This window comes from Pyrus communis, chromosome 6 (assembly GCF_041283825.1).
Source record: "Pyrus communis isolate YQ-2024b chromosome 6, ASM4128382v1, whole genome shotgun sequence".
In the NCBI taxonomy this organism is placed as follows: Eukaryota; Viridiplantae; Streptophyta; class Magnoliopsida; order Rosales; family Rosaceae; genus Pyrus; species Pyrus communis.
The window spans coordinates 20,988,649-21,009,421 of NC_142570.1; the positions used below are offsets into that span (position 1 = coordinate 20,988,649).

The 20,773-nt window shown below is 35.7% G+C and overlaps 1 protein-coding gene across 1 annotated transcript; it reads right to left on the reverse strand.

The window, feature by feature from the left end:
- Window positions 1–307: 307 nt before the first annotated feature.
- LOC137711029 (FCS-Like Zinc finger 2) lies at window positions 308–1,631 on the reverse strand. Its single transcript, XM_068450224.2, has 2 exons — window positions 1,125–1,631; window positions 308–782 (listed from the first exon to the last, which is right to left on the reverse strand). Exons 1-2 carry the CDS (start codon window positions 1,445–1,447, stop codon window positions 587–589), a joined length of 519 nt encoding a protein of 172 aa, XP_068306325.2. The 5' UTR covers window positions 1,448–1,631; the 3' UTR covers window positions 308–586.
- Between the last annotated feature and the right edge of the window lie 19,142 nt (window positions 1,632–20,773).

Below are 20,773 nucleotides of genomic sequence, written 5' to 3' on the forward strand. Positions count from 1 at the left end.
AATCTTTTCAAAAGGCGATCCAAGTTGAGTTGCCTACGTCACACGCACAGCAACCGAAAAGGAATCCCTCGTATTTGCGGCATCTTCCCTTCCAAAAAACCTTCACGTTCGTAGCAGACTCCAAAAACAGATTTAAATCCCAGATTTGATAGTATTCACCAAACGTACAACCACCCAAAATTAAAAAAGAAATTTCCATTCCTGCCAGTTTTTATTTTTTATTTTTTCCTTTACTTCTCCATCGTAAAGCTGTCTTTGCATTACATTTAGGGGAATGAAAAATATATATTACATATTATATAAAATATTATACATAACCAAAAATTTATAGATTAAAGAGGGGAAAAAACCCAAAAAACAGCCATCTCATAGAGCCAAGATCACACACACTTTTGATCTTATGTATAAAACATTCAAACTCAAAGTCATCACATTCACAATCCCCCAGAAAAAAGGTGGTCTTGCACTTGCACTACTTCTTCTCTCCTTGGCTTTAACTTCCTTGGACTTATATTTCAATCTCTCTTCTTCTTCTAACTTGTCTTTTTTTTTTTTTTATATATATAAGTATAATCTCATTTGATTTCTAAGCGGCCGCCACTGTGCCTGTATGGACAGGATAATCCTGTGCCGTGGCGGTGTTGGCTGAGTTGTTTGATTTCCGTTGCTCTCTTTTTCTCAGCGCTTTCATGGAGGAAGAGCGGTTCCAGTTCTTCTCCTTCGCCTCGTCTATTTCTATCTGCTCATCTCTGCACTCCTCACTGCAGAACGGAGTGTCACCTCTGCAAATATTAAACCAATCATACAGAAATTCAGAATCCAACAACCATTTTATTATTTACCGAAAACACAACAAACCCACTTCCATTTCTTCCAAATCTAAGTAACCCACATCCAGAAAACTTAAATCAAAACTAAAACAACGGTTTTACTCAGATCCACCCAATTTTCTGTTTGGCTGTGGAGAAAAAAAAAGGTGGTCTCTTATTTTCCGGGAAAAATGTTCAAATTTCCACGAACCCACACTTTTTTCTGCTCACAAAATTCAACCAGAATCGCCAAATTTTGAAAAGGAAAAAAAAGGGGAAATTGATCGATGGATTTGAAGTGGGTAATCAACCAACCTGTACATGAAGATGTCTCTGTTATCACCAAGTGGTTTCTTGCAGAGGAAACAAGCATCCAAGAAATGGGGTTGGTGGTGCTCCTCAAACCTGGCGTCACAGAACCTCCCAGATCTCGGCGAAAAAGAAGACGACGAAGAAAACGAAGCCATGGCGGGAGAAACGTTTCTGAAGCTGCCACTCCGCCTCGCGAAACACATCGGCCTTGAATAAAACGGGTGGTTGGACCCGGAAAACCCGGCTTCCATATCAGCCAGCGAGGCCAACCCATCGTCCTCGTCGATGAAACAAGGCCGCCTTGCAGCGCCGGAAACTGATTCCATTTCCTCTGAAGTTCTGATGATCTCAGTGCTGGAATGCGTTTGGCAGGAGAGAGAACGAAACGGAGAAACAGAGAGAGATGTGGTTCATGAGGAGAAGGTGGAGCCTTTTTAAAAGGAGACTTGGTGCGAGAGGAGAGAGAGAAAGTCTAGAGAGAGAAAGAGATGTAAACAACAAACAATAAACAAACGGCAGATTTGTGAAATCCGTGATATTGAATCCATTGGCTCAAAATACCCGCATTCCCTAAGTTCCAAATATTTAAATCACAAAACTATCACCCTCATTCTCCAAGTAAATTACGTGTATGCCATCGAGCCCAAATGGGCGGTGTCACAGAGGCAGTGGCTGTTTCGTAGTTTTGAAAAACACAAGGGCTAAAAGTCAAGAGACTGTGTTGTCGTATCCGGGGTCCGAGATCTTTGACAGTTCTCCAGTTTTGCGCTCAGAGCAAGTGGGACCCGCGTCGCGCGACCTAATCGCACTCAATGATACGTTCTAACGCCCGTCGGAGTGGAACTGAGGAGGGAGAAGGGGCGGTACCACGCGCCAGTACATTGCGCGTCAACGTAACGGTCACACCGCCCATTCTACTTCATTTGCCTTCAAGTGAAAATACGTGGGTTTCTTTGTGTTTGTTGGCGACTTCCGACATCGCCTCATGGCAAATCACTTTTACCTTTTGATTTTTTTTTTTCTAGTATAAAAGAAATAAAGTTCCAAAACTTGACGATAGGTTGGTTTGGTATTACTGTGTTTTGAAAAAAAACTGTTTTTATTATACGATGAAAAAAAGCGGTTGTAAAATAAAACAGCAGAGTGTTTGATAAACTTTTTTGTAAAAGTGTTTTTGAAAAAAAAAAAATGTATGATAATATTTGGTAAACTTTTATGTAAAACAACTGTGACTGTATAAAATGACTAAAAATGGTATAATACTAGATGTGTCATTAAGTTAATTTTCTTAACCAATAAAGGTGAATTACTAAATATACTTTATTTGTAAAGGAAAAATATTTATAAACTTTATCTTAAATATTAATTAGTATGACAAACTATTTCAATTAAAATATTTTAGACTCAATAGCTAGAATTCATTAGTACAATATTATTAATGTACTTGAAAGTAACCTAATTAGATGCATTCATATGTGCAATCTGTACTTTTGGAGAAAGTGCAATCTGTTTGTTTGGTGGGTGAGAGCAATTTACTTGAAATAGGAAACCAATATAAACTTCCATAGACCTTTTTCTTTTTTTTTCTTTTGTTTAATGATTATATTTTTGTTCATCACTTTCATATAGTAGTGATGTTCATTACCTTATTTATAATCGTTAGATGAGTTGAAGTTTTTAAATTTGTGTCTATCCACTATGCAAATCTCTAAATTTAAACTCAGTTAATGGTTATAAATAAGATTGTGAAAATTATCATCACTTAAGAATGGTAAGCAAAAATATTCCATTATTTAATTGCAAATATAAATTACATCCAATATTTTCAAATATGACGCTACGGAGATCAATTTTTTAGATTAAATTTTGTAAATCTTATGACGTGGTCATTTATTATTTAATTACTTAAGTTTGTCAAATGTCTTTAAGAGATACCAAATGTCAGGAGAGATGAAATTTGTCACTGATCTTGAAAGTTCTTATATTCGAATAGTTTATTTTCGTTAATCAATACAAAATTTATATGTAGTCTAACATTTTAGTGAATAAAGTGTTAGATTTCACCCATATGTTCCGTGTTCAAAACTTTCTCTCTTAATTATTGTAATAGTTTCGAATTCCCTTCCTCCTTAATAATAATCAAACAAAATTTGTAGTTAAACGAGAAATTGTATTAGCATAAATGACTTTGCGAAAAGGTTGATTAGCTAAAAAAAGTTTTGAGTAAAATGAGATAATGGAATAAGTTACTTTTTAAACATGGTTTAATGAGATTGTCCATTTTAAGAAATTTCTGTGACGTTCCATGTCCTTGTTTAGAAGAAAAAATTTGTTCGTTCTAATAGCTTTCCACACTTGGCATTATTTCCCATGTTTGATTTTCATTTGCGATTATGTATAAATGTTTCGTTTTTCTTTTTTGAAAAAAAAAAAGATAACCGATGACAAGTCATGGTAGTTATGCACTTTTTCTGGATTAAGCGGAATTTCACTTTGCTTGTTTTTTTTTCAGCTTGTTATCTACACTAATGAGAATAAGGTTTAGCCTCACAATGAGTTATCAATAATGTGGTTCATATTTCCCCTTAACTAAAATCGATCATGAAATTTTTCACTTACAAATAAAATAGAACACCTCAAGACCGTAATACTAAATAACGTGTAAATGCCTTGTTTAAAACATCTAGAATTCCCAAATGATTATTTGTTGCAAAAATTCTTTAATCATATACGTATTTCAACGTAAGTCCCCTTCACGCGCCATAAATGCAAGTCATAGTACCATCAGTTCACTTTCTCCTCTCCTCCAAAACCCACGGTTTCACTTTTCCCCACCTTGCCCCTCACTCCAACTCCTTTTTCCTCACTTTAATAATGACGTCATACATCCATCCCCATATGCCTTTGTCGTTTTCCTTGGGGTCCCCACATCCCCACAAAACCATCTACGCTGGGCCCCATGGCCTATTATGATGATGGCGTGGGCCGTGGTAAGTGGTGTTTTGAGAGAGAGAGAGTGAAAGAAAGCGTTCTTATTGGGATTTGTTTATTGTGCGTTGCAGCTCTTTCTCCGAGTTTTTTGTTCCCTCTAAGCACGGCCGCTGCCCGAGTGTGCCGGGCAGCTGACCCGTCTGCCCTTTTAAATTATGATTCACCGCTTCACACGTGTGACGGTCTGCTTGTACCACCACACCGTCTTGGGTTATGTGATACTGCCACGCGGTGAGCAACGGACAAAAGTTTCTACGCTCGCTGACTGACTCTGTACAGAGATTTTTTTAATGGTCGGTACACAGAATGATACATTATGTGTCATTATACAAATGATGTAATATGTGTGCTAAAAGGTTAATAACTTCAAAAATAAAATTTTCCGCCATATCTATTAAAACACATGATATACCACTTGGCTAATGATTTAGAGGCACCGTGGACGATTTTATTCACTGCTGCCATGAAGCTTTTCTGCCCTTCCTTTCATGCCGTTGGATTCCATCACTCTTTTTATTATTATTAAGAACAATATTATTAATTACTCTAAATTACATTACAACGAAAATCTTTCACTTTCTCAAACACACAAATTGATATTTGTTTTTCGGTTAACCACGGGCATAAGTTCGAAAGAAAAAAAAGAGTGCATAAGAATATTTTAAGGCCACAAGATTCTAAACTGAATAACAAGTCTAAACAAGTTAAATTACCAACAATAAAATTATTTTCACGATAATTTACTATTGACTGAGAAGTGCTCTTCTATAAGTGACTCACAATGTAATGATTTATATTTCGAATATATTAAAAATAAATACTTATACTATGATTACATAAAGAATTAAAATAAAACACGGTTAGCTAAAGAAGAATTTTCCTTTTTAACAAACGATTTTATCTACGCTAAGAGATGAGTAAAGTTAGCCTTATAATAACTAATAATAATGTGATTCAAATTTATTTTTAATGAAAATCGAACATAAAATTTTTCATTTATAAGTAAATAGGAAAATTTAAACAATTAGAGTAATTCATTACTTTTTTTTATTTAATTTTCAATTCGGTAACGTGTTGGATTTCTCTATAAGATCGTTTTATTGGTTTTGTTGTGGATTTTATATGAATTTATGATTGGACTATTTTTTAGTTGTAAGAGGAAGTGACAGAACATAACCATGGGCGTCTAAATGGCCCACAAATGGACCTTTTGTCCTTGTTTCTTGAAGCTTCCGTCAAATTCTATTTCAATGTTTCACTGGAGGTCTTCTCCCGGCACTTGAATTGACCCGTTTTAGAGCACCTTCTTTTAGAAAAGCAAACTACACAAAAATAGTTCACCGTCATGTGTGTTTCTATTCAAAAAATAAATTAAATATAAAAAATTTGCACCTGGCAAATATATATTATTGGACAAAAAATTCTATGTGGCGTCAACCCATTCTATGTAACAAAGTCTAAAGGTAAAAGAGATTCCAACCAATATATCAATCATATATGCATTGGCATAAAAATTGTGTGCTGCTAAGTTTGAGATATTTTTTTATATATTTTGTTCTATGAGTCTATTGTGTGCTGCTAAGTTTGAGATTTTTTTTATATATTTTGTTCTATGAGTCTTAGTAATGTACCAAACACAACTCATGAAAGTTAAATTTGATTGATTTGTTATGAAGAGTAGGTCATACAAATATTAATTGAATAAAAAATGACACATCCCAATCCGGAATGTCTACCTAGACTCTAAATCAAGTTGTGCTGGCCGACACCAAGAGGGTGACGAAGCCATAAAGTGTAGTGAAGTCGAAAATGTAAGTAAGTTTAAACCAAAAAGTGCCTAAGTATAAGAGTGTGCTAGTGAGCGAGAACGAACCCATTGCACACGTGATGTCAGAGCATAAGTAAAGTACAATAGAGTGGATTGAGAGTTATACCATCAGAGGTAATCTCCAATACCAGATTTGTCAAGAATCCTCATCGATACGAAAGTTCAGCTGCTAAAAACCTGGAAGGGCAAAAAACAAGGGTGAATAGGCCTAAAAATAAAGCTTTGTAAAAACCCTTTCGAAAACATAATAACCTCTCGCCGTAAAACAAGTATAGTTTCCAAAATATACATACTACGTATAGTAAGAAAATACTTTATCTCGATACTAAATAGGTCTTCACAGTTTTCTAGATACTCAATTCACTCTAATAATGGGAAATTAACTCGCACTTCGATTCTACTGTCTACCTGTGGAAGTGACCGAAAAGGTGGCTAGTCAAAGAGGTTTTGTTTACCTAGATAGGTGATAAGGTAAAACCAACTATAAGTTTATTATCCTAATACAAAACTTGCTCCTAAGTTTCCACAATTTAATTTCTTCAACTCAGATAATCATTGATAATCAATCTATCAGTCGCACCGCTAATTAATGCATATACGACAACTTAATATTGTTCATTACCGTGAAACTGTGAACTGATGTTTTGGCACAAAGGTATCATTCCCAGATACTAGCATGTGTATAGTATCATAAATCACACTGCTGGAATACTGGTTGGCAGCTCCTAGATATCGGACAATATCATCAATTAGTAACGCCACAATAAACTGATTACATATTAGAGCCCGCTCAGGTGGATAGTTTCAGATGACTGGTAAGGAATTGGTCTTATGAGGTGGTTCCGTTGATTCTAGGGAAAATATTTTCTACACGGGGATTTCTACTAACTATAGGTCTAACAACTTATACTCACAAGCCTATACTTATCGAAATGACAAGTACAACATTGAAAGAAAATCTGGGAACTAATGCTGGTTGGAATGCCCTAAGACCGGAAAAATGAATTTGCTAATAATCTACTTTAGAATGGAATTAAACCGAAGTCGATCTTCCTCTTAAAGATCCGGAATGATCACTAGTGCGTTTGAAAAGATTAGTGTTATTGGGGATCAAAAGTGGCTATCCCCGAGATGTTCTTCTGTCGAGTGCTACCACTTTAGCACCAAGTTGTCGCTTAAGGCATTTCTAGAATCTTGACAAAGTAAACTTCGTAGGAATTCCACGATGGTATACTAATGGATGTCACCAAGGAATCAAAACTATTTGTGGTTTCTTATCTCGAAAGGGTTGGTAGAAAGACTAGATGGTAGTGTGATTGATTGGTAAATCTTTGACGGCACACAATTATCGATACATTAGCCCTGCTTCAAAGCCATCAACTTGTCTCAATTCGATTTTTTTTTCCTTAGCAGGGAGATTCTTCGTTTAAGTCTAGAGGTGGCTGTTAAATGTTCTTTTAGAAAGTCGATAAGTCCTCTAAATCACTCAAAACTTAGAAAAAATTGAAATGTTTTTCGTATTCGACAAGGTGGCAAGATTCAAAAATTAGGCTCAAGAATCGAGAATGCTTACATCATGTGTGTGATGAATGCAATACTGACCAAACTTATGCTTTGATACCAAACTGACACATCCCGACCCGGAATGTCAACCTAGACTCCGAATCGAGCTGTATTGGCCAACACCAGGAGGGTGACGAAGCCATAAAGTGTAGTATGTGGAAAATGTAATAAATTAAAACCTAAAGTTGCCTAAGTATAAGAGTGCAGTAGTGAGAGGGAATGAACTCATTTCACACATGATGTCAGAGCATAAGTAAAGTATAGTAGAGTAGATTGAGAGTTATACCATCAGAGGTAATCTCCAATACTAGATTTGCCAAGAATCATCGTCGATACGAAAGTTCAGCTGCTAAAAACCTGGAGGGGTGAAAAACAAGGGTGAGTGTGCCTAAAAATAAAACTTTGTAAAAACCTTTTCGAAAACATAATAATCCCTCGCCGTAAAACAAGTATAGTTTCCAAAATATACATACTATGTATAGAAAGAAAATACTTACAATAGTCTGCAATATCTCAAGAATTCAATATAGCGCAATATTTTGTAAGTAAACACATGATGTTCGTAACCACATAATCTCATAGAAGCAAACATATCATATCGAGTGCTCATTGAGACATGCCGACACACGAGTTCATGTAAAGCTATTCTGACATAAACAGGACTGGGTGTAACAATGATATACGCTTTAGTACTATGTGAAAACTGGCACTATGCGCAGCACATACGAGTCCTAATTGCCTATAGCAATCTAGGACAGGACTGGCACTTACAATGGATCCAAAGTGAGCGTACGGTGCGATGTGCACATACACGTGAAAGACTGGTCCTGGTCCGGGTGAGTACTAACACCGGTGCAACAAACGACGAGCATATAACATAAATATAGTCATGCCACAATGATTCGATAGTTCTCGTCAACATAATGTTATTCATATCTGTAAATTTAATCAAGGCATCCCGTAAGATTCATAGTGATTTCATAATTCTTAACATTACGTCATTTTCTATAAATGTTAATTTAACTACGGTAATCACATAAAAAATTCATTAAGATGTATGTATGGAAACTAAACAAATATATGTATATATCAAAGAAAAGACTCACTCACAAATCATGTCGTCAAGTCAAACCCGCCTTGCGGGCATTGAAGATCCTTGCGATGTGTTTCACCTAGAAACAAAACCATTTACGTAAATATAGCATACTAACGTAATTACACATTTTTGTACAAAGTACGACTAATAAATCTAACGTTACCGTAACTTATCATATGTGTGTGACTTCTTAGGTTCTAACCAAAGCCAATAGTGAAATTAATTAATGAATTAATGTGATTTCACAAACCATGAGTGACATTAACAGCATATTGTGGCTTTCAGGATTAGTAAAAGTGTATGTGAACTAATCATGATACTTTTTCAAACCTTGATTCTAATTATAATGCAATATGGCCCTTTTATCATCTATATCCCGATCAACATTTAAGTGGTATGGATTTATGTCAATTAGGGTTGGGTGAACGAGTCCTAGACTCGTGGGTCAGGGAAGGTCGGAGCAAGTACAGGGCGGGTCCAAAAAAATCTAAACACAAAATGAACGGGGCAAACAAATTTGAGGAAACAAGGCCCTGCCCCAAACCCTTCTACCATTGATTTAATCTCCATCGTTGATTCCCACCCCTTAACTTGTTTTCAAAATTTGTTGACTTTTGGATACTAACTGATTTTTAAAAAAATTTCGGCGAAAAACCAAACATTCGGCGTATGTCGGCTGGCAGCAACTCTGCAACTAGCAAGACGAAGAAAACAATAAATATTTTGTTAACTGAATGCATCTTCTGTTATCTTTAATGGCGTACGTTAGAACGTGTAACATTGTTAACGGCGAGTACACTGCCAGTCCCAGCCTTTCCCACACCACTGGTGACTAATGCATTGCCAATGGCGGCGACCTCGATGGTGACATACATGGCGATGTTTTCATAATATAATAACACTTGATGACGTATTAGTGAGTGGATTTTATTTTCAAACCTATATTATATTGTTATATTTTCATAACTGCTTCGATAAAGAGTTTTTACCTCATGCCATGTGTTTACTTACAAATACAAGTGTTGTTTTTATTTATTTATTTATTTATGATGTTGGGATTTTTGGATCTATGACAGCATGATCATACATATTTTATCTACTCATAATGCATGCTTACACTAGCATAATACTCGTATGGATCAAAATTAATTTTTCATGTATGTTCACATTACACCGCTACGCTTACTTGGGATTCATTGCGGTACTCATATTATGTACATATTTTTCTATTCATCTCTAAGGCATAACTGTTCGTTAGAATGGTATTGACTCCAATGAGTTTTGAGGCGTACCTACTCCCGCAGCATGCAGGTCACATCATAGGATTAGTGAATTTGAGTGTAGTTTATTATGAGTGGTATAAGACCATTTCTAACCAAAAGCTATTAGGTCACATTTAACCTTAAAAATAACAAAACAGCCTCTAACTGAGGGCTTAACAAAAATCAAATTAAAAGAATTAGATTAAGTTTAGCCTCAACACGTATAGCGTGTAATCCCATAAAGTTTGACCCAAAGATTACGCGTAGCCTTTTACAGCTGAAAATGGCCTAAGTATATTCAATTAATTTCGAATAAAAATCACTGAATAATATAATTCAGTGATGCATGTCTTTCGCATTAAACAAACCGAACATGGAGTGTTGGGTCCGTGGGATTTGTTGGGTAGGTCGGATTAGATTTTCCAGCCCCTTATGGCAGTGCTCACATGCGGGTGTATTATGTTAGTGGGAGATTGCATAAGTTGCAAGTTGATTATTCTAAAGACGAAAAAGAGAAAGTGAAAAGGCTTTTCAGTCATGATTTTGATTCTCATGGAATACTTGAGGATTGAAATGACAATCTCCTTTTTTAAATCCTACTTTATTTGGGTGGACTCCATTTCTTATTTAAAATGACGTGCTCTTCTGTTTTTTCTTTACTTTAAAAATTGAAATGCTTTAAATAAAAAGTTTGTTGTAGTTTCGAGATTTTTATTCAAAATGATAATTGCGGTTTGCATAATTTATTATTCTGATCCTTGATAATAAAAAGTATTAGAAGTAATTTTTGAGTTTGTTTACTTTATATTATTTTAGTTATTTTGTGAAAAATTTGTGAATGTCTCGTTAAATTATCACGTAAACGATCACGTGATTACTTTTTAAAGACTATTTTTGTTAAACCAATTCTTCTATTTAACGATGATATTGATAGATTTTTTACAAAAAAAAACTGATTTTTGATGAACAAGTTCAAATACTACTTATATTGATTTTCATTGTTAGAGATCAAAGTAAATAGTTATACTTATGCCAATCTCAAAAAATATTTTAATTAAAAACCTTCTTTTACGGATGAAGAGGTAGGAGATGCACTAGCTCAACATTTTAGAGGCCATTCTATTAGTGTATCTAACAGCATCTTCGCAAAACTAGAAAGTAAAATTGTATATAGGGACAAAATTACAAAGTTAATCAATTTAATGGACTAGACAAATTAAGTATGTCAAATTGTTATTAAACTATTTCAATTTCATCCGTTTATTTGTTGTTCATAATTGAAGGTTACATGAACTATTTTATTGTTAAAAGGGATCTGAGACTCGGTATACTTATTCACTTTGAATTAGACGATATTGATTATTTGGGAGTACGCAAATTTTGTAATTATCTATATCAAGCGTCTTATTACTATAATCTATTAGTATTCCTCTTTACAAAAGTGAGAGGTCTTATTTTCGATTCTCGTCGGGCAAATTTGAACTACATTATTAGTAGCCTATTATAAAACTGAGCCCACTCCCCCACCTCCTTAATGTAGATACTCTCGTTTATTAAAAAAAATGACACTTTGGATGCAGTCCCTAAGGTCATCTCCAACCGAAGAGTCTAGAGGGCCAGAGTGCCGAAAATAGCCAGAAAACTGTCTCCAACCGTGGGCTAGGCCAAAGGGCTGTGAAATCTGAGAGGGCCCACGGAATCGGAGGCGGCTAGAAGGCTGGCCAGAAAAACTGAAAATCCTGTCGGTTATAACCGACAGGAATGCTTTGATTATTATTATTTTTTTACTGTTTTATTATTATTTTTTATTTACAAAAATTTTCCTATAACTTCTACTTTTCATATTTTTTTTTAAATTCTATTTTTTTTCCTATAACTTTTATTTTACAAAATTTGTTTCATATATATTTTTTTTAAATTCCATTTTTTTCCTATAACTTTTATTTTACAAAATTTGTTTCATATTTTTTTTTAAATTCCATTTTTTCCTATCACTTCTATTTCACAAAATTTGTTTCATTTTATTTTAAATTCTATTTTTTTTCCTATAACTTCTATTTCACAAAATTTGTTTCATATTTTTTTTAATTCTATTTTTTTCCTATAACTTCCTAAGCCATTATACAACATTAAATTAAATTAAATAACATGAAGCAACATTAAACAATATGAAACAACATTAAAACATTAACCAACATAAAAATTATACTACATAAAAAAAACATTTAACAACAAGAAACTTAAACAACATTTAAGTTGCAGTTTTTAAATAATAAATTATGTTTGGCCCTATGGCCCTCGGTTGGAGACGGTTTTTTGTGATAGGGCTAAAACGAGCCTTGTGGCCCTCGGTTGGAGACGGAAGCAAATATGGCCCTGTACTGTTTATTAAAATATTAATATCTTGGAGAATCTTAGGCCATCTCGAACCGAGGGCTGGCCAGATGGCTCATTTTAGCCCTCTGGCCCTCCAAGATTCTCCAAGATATTAATATTTTAATGAACAGTACATGGCCATATTTACCTCCGTCTCCAACCGAGGGTCAGAGGTGTCACATCCCGGCCTAGGCGGAACCACCTCCCGGGCCCGACTCCACCGTAGCACGAAATTGTCCGCTTTGGGCCTCGACTACTCCCTCACAGTTTTGTTTCTGGGAACTCACACAAGAACTTCCTAGTGGGTCACCCATCCTGGGAGTGCTCTCACGTGCTACTCGCTTAACTTGAGAGTTCCTATGGAACCCGAAGCCAGTGAGCTCCCAAAAGGCCTCGTGCTAGGTAGAGATGAGAATATACATACAAGGATCACTCCCCTGGGCGATGTGGGGTGTCACAATCCACCCCCCTTAGGGGCCCGACGTCCTCGTCGGTACACACGCGACCAGGGTTAGGCTCTGATACCAAATTGTCACATTCTGGCCCGGGCGGGACCACTTCCGGGGCCTGACTCCACCGTAGCACGAAATTGTCCGCTTTGGGCCCCGACTACGCCTTCACGGTTTTGTTTCTGGGAACTCACATGAGAACTTCGCAGTGGGTCACCCATCATGGGAGTGCTCTCGCGCGCTACTTGCTTAACTTCGGAGTTCCCATGGAACCCGAAGCCAGTGAGCTCCCAAAAGGCCTCGTGCTAGGTAGAGATGGGAATATACATATAAGGATTGTCACATCCCCGCCTGGGGGGGACCACTTCCCGGGCCCGCTCCAACACCGTATCACGATATTGTACGCTTTGGGCCCCGATCACGCCCTCACGGTTTTGTTTTTGGGAGCTCACATGAGAACTTCCCGATGGGTCACCCATCCTGGGAATGCTCTCGCGCGCTACTCGCTTAACTTCGGAGTTCCTACGGAACCTGAAGCCAGTGAGCTCCGAAAAGGCCTTGTGCTAGGTAGGGATGAGAATATACATTTAAGGATCACTCCCCTGGGCGATGTGGGATGTCACAAGAGGGCTCGTTTTAGCCCTGTCACAAAAAACCGTCTCCAACCGAAGGCCAAATGGCCATAGAGCCAAACATATTTTGTCTCACTTCTTGTCATATTTTTGTAGTACTCGCCTATACGAACAAGTAGGCACAAATGAAATGAAATTTAGAGTTTAAACAAAATTTTTACGAAAACCGGACGTGAAGGGTATTATAGTAATTTTACCACTCTCTGAATATTTATTTTACTTATTAGTTCATTGTGTTGCGTGCCACTGAGACCCACCTCCTTGCCTTTTTTTTTGCAGCTGTCGACTGACACTTTCTTCAGTCTTCTCCATCAGTTCACTCTCACATTCTCTCCTTGACTCATTTTCCTTCCTGTTAAAACACAAACGACAATGATATCGTCATTCTACGACGAATCAAACCCTCAAACCATCGTCACCTTCCTCACATCATTATATGCTTCACTTAGACCTCTGATTATTCAAGAACGAAGCAAAACCTCGAGTCTTTCGAGCTCCAACGTGGGCTCACGTTTTTGGCAAATTTCTCCCCGTTTCTGGCAGAGATCGAAGAGGAGGAAGTCTTATACAATTTTTGGCAAGTTGGACCAAACTCTGACGAGTTTTTCCGTCCTAATCTTGTCTATTCTCATCGAGTTAAGTGAGATAGAGGTCACCAATCAACGCACCACCATCTGTAGAGTAAGATTCGAGCATTGTATACTCAGATCTGCCTCAGAATCAAAGAGATCCAGTAACTTTGGTTTGAGCCGAAATCCTCCAACCGATTTTAGGCTATTTCCATCCACATTTTGACCTTAGGTTAGAATTCTGGCATAAAACTCAAATTTCGACGAAACTCTGACAGACGGATGGTGGTCGACTTTGCTCTGGCGAACGGTGAGAGGAAGAAAATGATCGCATATTCTAAAACAGCAATGGAAAATTCGGTAACGATGTCAACATATTCTGTTAACTGAAGGAGAGGCATATCCTGAGGAACTAGAGGCCAGGTAAAGTAAGGCGGCTATGACCCTGTGACGTATCAATGACTGAGTTTTGTTTTCAAACTTATATCCACGATGGCTTTTTATGAATGTTTTACGGGCTGGTTTGGTATTGCTGTGCTTTGAAAAAAAACTGCTTCTGCTGTGTTGTGAGAATAAGCAGCTGTGAAATAAAGCAGCAGAGTGTTTGGTAAACTTTTTTGTCAAAGTGCTTTTGAAAAAAAAAAAAAGTAGTATTAGAGTGTTTGGTAAACTTTTATGTAAAACATATGTGAAAAAAAGCCAGTTTTTCAAAGCTAGGTTTTGCAGCTTCTTGTTTTTGGCTTTTTTTTCATCCAAAACTGTGAAAAAAAGCTGAAGCTGAGTGTTTACCAAACACAAAAACAGCTCCCAGCTTTTTGATAGCAGCTTTTTTCAAAATCACCTCAGTACCAAACCAGGTCTACATCATGCCACATTTTTACTTACAAATTTTACTTGTCAAGTTATGTGTTTTATGAAATTATGGTGGCATAACCGTCTTGCTTGCTTACATCGGTGTCTATAGAACTCGTCTAGGTCAAAGCCATTTTCACGTATATATTCACATCGCACCGTGAATCTCATATTGGATACATTGTCGGTTTCATCTTGGACTAGTTGCACTTTGCTTCTAGGATTTGTATGTGACACACTTAGTGCCACCTTTACATTTATGTAGTACTAGAGCATAGATTATTATATCCAACCCGTTCATTTATCTACTTTCTGCATGAACTTGTGTCTGCATATTTTTAATGAGCATATTATAAGACGTTGAGATATTTGTGAATTAGTTGCATCTTTAGCATAATCGCTTTTGTACTATTACTGTGGTTTTCATAATAATATGTAGTATGCTTTTGAAATTATATAAGTTTTACAATGAGGGGTTACTATGGTAAGAGTAGAAAAAATTTAAATAAATCCTTACTTTTGCTCATCCACACTTTCAATTTTGTCCCTCCTCTGCATTTTGTGGTGAGAGAGGGCGATAGCGAACTCTGACATCCATTTCCTGACAATGTAAAAAATTTATTTTTTGTTGGTTATGTAATATCCATCCTACCTAGGGTAGGAATACTTTTCATTTTGCTACACTTATATCTATGCTTTGATGTTGCATGCATTGTAATAAGGGTTCATCCCTCACTGCTAGTTAATTTAGTTTAGACTTTGGCTTTAATTTAATCGTAATTTTATATTTTTGTAACGAACGATATTATCTATACTATAGGGTGAGAAAGTGGACTAAATCTCACAATGGATCAGCAATAATATGGTTCAAATTCGTCTTTGGCGAGAATCGAACCAAGACCTCTCACTTACAAATGAAGAGGAATACCACTAGACTATAGTACTAAGTTGCTTCGTAGTTTTTACAAAATAATAACGTATTGGCTTCGTCACCTTCTAGGTGTCAGCCAACACGCCACGATTTCAATGTCCACTTAGATATCCAGGTCAGGGTGTGCCAAATGGAATTTGAAAAGTCCCAAAACCAATATTCACCACAAATAATACTATTCACCAAAAAAAAAAATATGGACACGTGGCACAATCATATAAACATATAAACATATTACAAATTGAATCCAGATCCTGGCCGGATCCTTTTTGTGAGGATTTCAGAAATCCGTGAATCATATCCATTCATCGTACATCGTGCAGTCAGAAATCATTTTAAATATTTTTATTTAAAATTAAATAAAAATAGTACCTGACAAAAACTGACCGCACGATGGACGATTACTAGCAGAGCTACACCCACAACAATAGTGGGCTGTAGCCTAGGGAGGATTTTTGCAAACTTCAGCTATAATGTCTGTATATGAGTTAGTGTTTGCATATTGTACATATAATAGCCCACCCAACTCATGTCAAATCTATTATTTAATATGTTCCTTATTCATAAATAATACTTTTTACCTTATATATTATTTTATTATTTTTAGGCTAAAAGTAAAAATGGTAAATCTATACATAATTAAAATAAGGTTTCTTCTACTTCCCCTCGCTTTTGCCCTATTCGCTCAAAACAAAAAAGCCTCTACCCTATACGCTTTGCTTTCCCATGAAAAGAAAAATTATGAATCATTATCAAATTATTTTTGTAATAAAATTCATCATTGGGTAAGTTCCTCGTCTCCTCATATATCTTATTACTTGGTTCAATTGATAGGTTAATTATTTTTTTGATCCTTGAATTTGTCTATTAGGGGTAAAGATTTAGGGAATAGTTCATGTTTCATTGTTCTTGTTGTAACTAATAAAAAGAGCTCGACGCAAATATTGATTTTGAAATTAACAAAAGATTTCACTTCCATTAAGGATCTAAGGGAATAATTTGAATTGGTATCCCCTAACCTATGTTTCTTTTGGGTACCTGTTGTCAACAAAAATGATAATATTTGTTCTCATTGCAATTTGTGTGCATGTATTATTTGTGTTAAAGCTAGCTGGAAAGTAATTAATAGTCTTGTTTAGATTAGTACTTCATGTTCTTACTTTTATGTAAATTATTATATAACTTTACCCAAGCAAAAGAAATATCATATGATTACATGCTAATAGTTTTCGCTAGCCCACCTATGAAAAATTTTCTAGCTCCGTTATTGTGTATGATGAACGGACATGATTTACGAATCTCTAGATCCTTACCAAAAGAACCCAAAGAGGATCCTGTTGGTTAGAAATTAATCTCATATATTAAATAATTAAATCTTACATGAAAAAATAAAATAATTATTGTAAATAGGAACCGCCATGTCCATTACTATTCGTAATGAGTGATCAAGGGTTAGTCTTTGTTTACGTAGTTCACTATTCATGTGAATAGTAATTACCCAACCCCTAAAGAAGTCAATCCTCTTAAGCTACGTTTGGTATGTGGAAAAGCAGCTTGAAAATGGGAAAAACGTTGCCTTACCGATATTTGGTAAGTCCAAGCTTGAAAAATATTTACCTGAGTCTTGAAAAAATAGACCGGAAAGTGTAGCTTGTTATTTTTTTTCTTTATTTAAAAGAGGGATAATTTGTGGTAAGTCACGGTTATATATCATTTTCAGGAGCCGGAAAGACTTACAGAGACATTTTATTTTTCCTTTTTCATTTGAAACAAAACCAAAAAATAATTAAAAGTTTGTTTGGTAATCTATTTGAGAATTGGACTAAAAAAAATTAATTTTTCTTAAAAACTATGGTTTTAAATTTAGACTTTAGAATTAAAAAACTTATTTAGGATGAAATTTTATTAAATTCTTAAAAACAATTTTTTAGGGAAAGAAGGAATTTAGATAGAACCAAGCTTAACAGCCAACTCACATGATTCTAGTGATTTATGCATCACCACCGTCAAATAAGCATCAACTTTGATTGGATTGTTTGGTGGCCAATGACGGCGGGCTAGACACCACGGGCAAGTGATACTTCCTGGTCGACGAAAATCCCTCTTTCTGCGATCCGTGATTCTTCACTCTTATGATAAATTCATTTTATGCGAGGATCGATTTAGAATTTTTCATTTAAAAGTTAAAATGAATACTATTAGATCGTATTATTAAGTAAAAAAAAAATTATATATGTGTATATATTTGCTTACCTAGTTTACCACACAGATGAAGCCGTACTGCATTTGCTCGTGAAGGGCCCAACCGCAACACGTGGGGAAGTGCTGAAGCCTCAAGGTCCCGCGTGTGCTTCCTTTCCACCAGGAATGTCTCTGAAACAGGAAACCACCCTCCCAATTGTCGTCCTGTTGGGTTTTAAATTTGTAAATTCCCATTTTCTTCCAATTTCTTTTTATTAAACAATACAATAATTCTAACTATTTTATTCCCAAACATGTGATGTGATTTGATAGAGGTGTGAAAGAAGGGGGGGAGATATATGATTATAATATATAGTGTGTGATGATGGCACGCTAGATTCCACGAACCCTTTACGTTTGCTTTTAACATTTTTCATGTGTTTTCGATATAAAAAATTGTGTTAGGTTAGTGACATTATTTAATAGGGACTTTATTTTATTAGTCGACACATTCAAGAACTTTGAGGATTCTGAGCTCGTCCAAATTTTATGAGACACGTATGTGGCATATTAATACAGGTGTTAGGTGTTGTGCGTCCGTTGATTAATTTATATCATACCAAATTTTATGAGTTTTTTCGGTCCCGGAAAAGTTAGATAACCGTTGCCACCGATTGTTTCTTTTAAGAAAAAAATATATATACATATATATATATATGTTGACTGAAGAAACAAAAATAACCATCAATTAAAAAACCTAATTAAACCGGTTCAGGTCTAAGTTTTGTTTTACCAAGAACCGGTTTAAATTGAATCGAGCCAAGAATATAAATAATTAATTAAATTTAAGGTGATTTTGGATGCGGTCTGTCACATCCCGGTCCGGACCCCCACCACATCCCGGGCCCGCTCCACCACCGTAGCACGATATTGTCCGCTTTGGGCCCCGACCACGCTCTCACGATTTTGTTTTTGGGAACTCACACGAGAACTTCCCGATGGGTCACCCATCCTGGGAATGCTCTCGCGCGCTACTCGCTTAACTTCGGAGTTCCCATGGAACCCGAAGCCAGTGAGCTCCCAAAAGGACTCGTGCTAGGTAGGGATGAGAATATACATTTAAGGATCACTTCCCTGGGCGATGTGGGATGTCACACGGTCCCTATTTATCAATGTTCTTTGATTGAAACATTGTTGCTTTTTGGTTTTTTTATTGAAGTTCCTGAAATTAATGTAATAATACATTTCTATGTAGGTTATTATAATTTTTAAATTAAAATTTGATATTTTATTTATATTAGTGAGATTTTAAATAAAATCCATAATTTGTTGAAAATATTAAAAAAATTATATTTAAATAAAACCCATGACTTGTCATTACTTATATTAATGACATTTTACATATAAAAACTTGGTAATTTTTATACGATACATTTTACATACAAAAAGTTGGTACATTTTATACAAAAAAAAAGTGATACGTTTTATATAATGCGTACATTTCATATATATATATATATATATATATATATATATATATATATATATAAACAAAGGGTACATTTTACACAAAAGAGATGGTACTTACAAAAAAAATATGGGTACATTTTACATATAACAAAGTGGTACATTTTTAAAAATAAATGGGTATATTATTAATAAATTATGTGTGACATCCCACATCGCCCAGGGGAGTGATCCTTAAATGTATATTCCCATCCCTACCTAGCACGAGGCATTTTGGGAGCTCACTGGTTTCGAGTTCCGTAGGAACTCCGAAGTTAAGCGAGAAGGGGGCTAGAGCAATCTCATGATGGGTGACCCACTGGGAAGTTGCTCGTGAGTTCCCAAAAACAAAACCGTGAGGGAATGGTAAGCCCAAAGCGGACAATATCATGCTACGGTAGTGGAGCGGGCCCGAGAAGTGATCCGCCCCGGGCCGGGATGTGACAATTTGGTATCAGAGTTTAACCCTGACCGTGGTGTGCCGACGAGGACGTCGGGCCCCTAAGGGGGGGTGGATTGTCACATCCCACATTGCCCAGGGGAGTGATCCTTAAATGTATATTCCCATCCCTACCTAGCACGAGGCCTTTTGGGAGCTCATTGGTTTCGGGTTCCGTAGGAACTCCGAAGTTAAGCGAGAAGGGGGCTAGAGCAATTCCATGATGGGTGACCCACTGGGAAGTTGCTCGTGAGTTCCCAAAAACAAAACCGTGAGGGAATGGTAAGCCCAAAGCGGACAATATCGTGCTACGCTAGTGGAGCGGGCCCGGGAAGTGATCCGCTCCGGGCCGGGATGTGACATTAAGGGTACAAATAAAAGGTCAAAAAAATATGACTAAAAATAAAAGTTTGAAAAATATGGACACAAAAAGAAATTAATATATGGGTACAAACTAAAACTGAATAGAAAATTGGAACAATTTAAAAAAAAAAAATTTGCAAATTAAAATGGGTACAAACTAAAAATAAAAATATATGATACAAAATTTAGCCATAAATATAAATATATCAAATGTAACATTTCTAACACTAAATGAATAATTTAGAAATAAAATTTAATTATCTTGATATGTAAAATATTTTATTATTGAAAAAAATAATTGATATTTATTAAAACCATGGGACCTTGATTAAAAATTGAAAAGGAATAAGATTTCAATCAATGAAGTTGAAAAAAAAAGGATGAGAACCTAATTTCTTCTTAAATTTATTATTATTTTACACTTGTGTCACCCAAGATTCGTTAAAACCAGCCATATGTATGTGGTTTCACGGTACACTTAATGGAAATACACCAAATCCTTTCTTAATTAGGGCTTTATTCTTTCAAATTTTTAGACCATCTCCAAAGGAGATGTCAAAATATCCAAATCAGTAATAACAGTAAAAAAAAAATAACTACAATGTTTTCCAACT

Excerpts from the sequence above, each read along its gene's own strand:
- LOC137711029 (XM_068450224.2), bottom strand. The coding sequence starts at position 1,447 with ATGGAATCAGTTTCCGGCGCTGCAAGGCGGCCTTGTTTCATCGACGAG. Across the intron at positions 783-1,124 it reads AGAGACATCTTCATGTACAG|AGGTGACACTCCGTTCTGCA; the intron begins GTTGGTTGATTA and ends TAATATTTGCAG.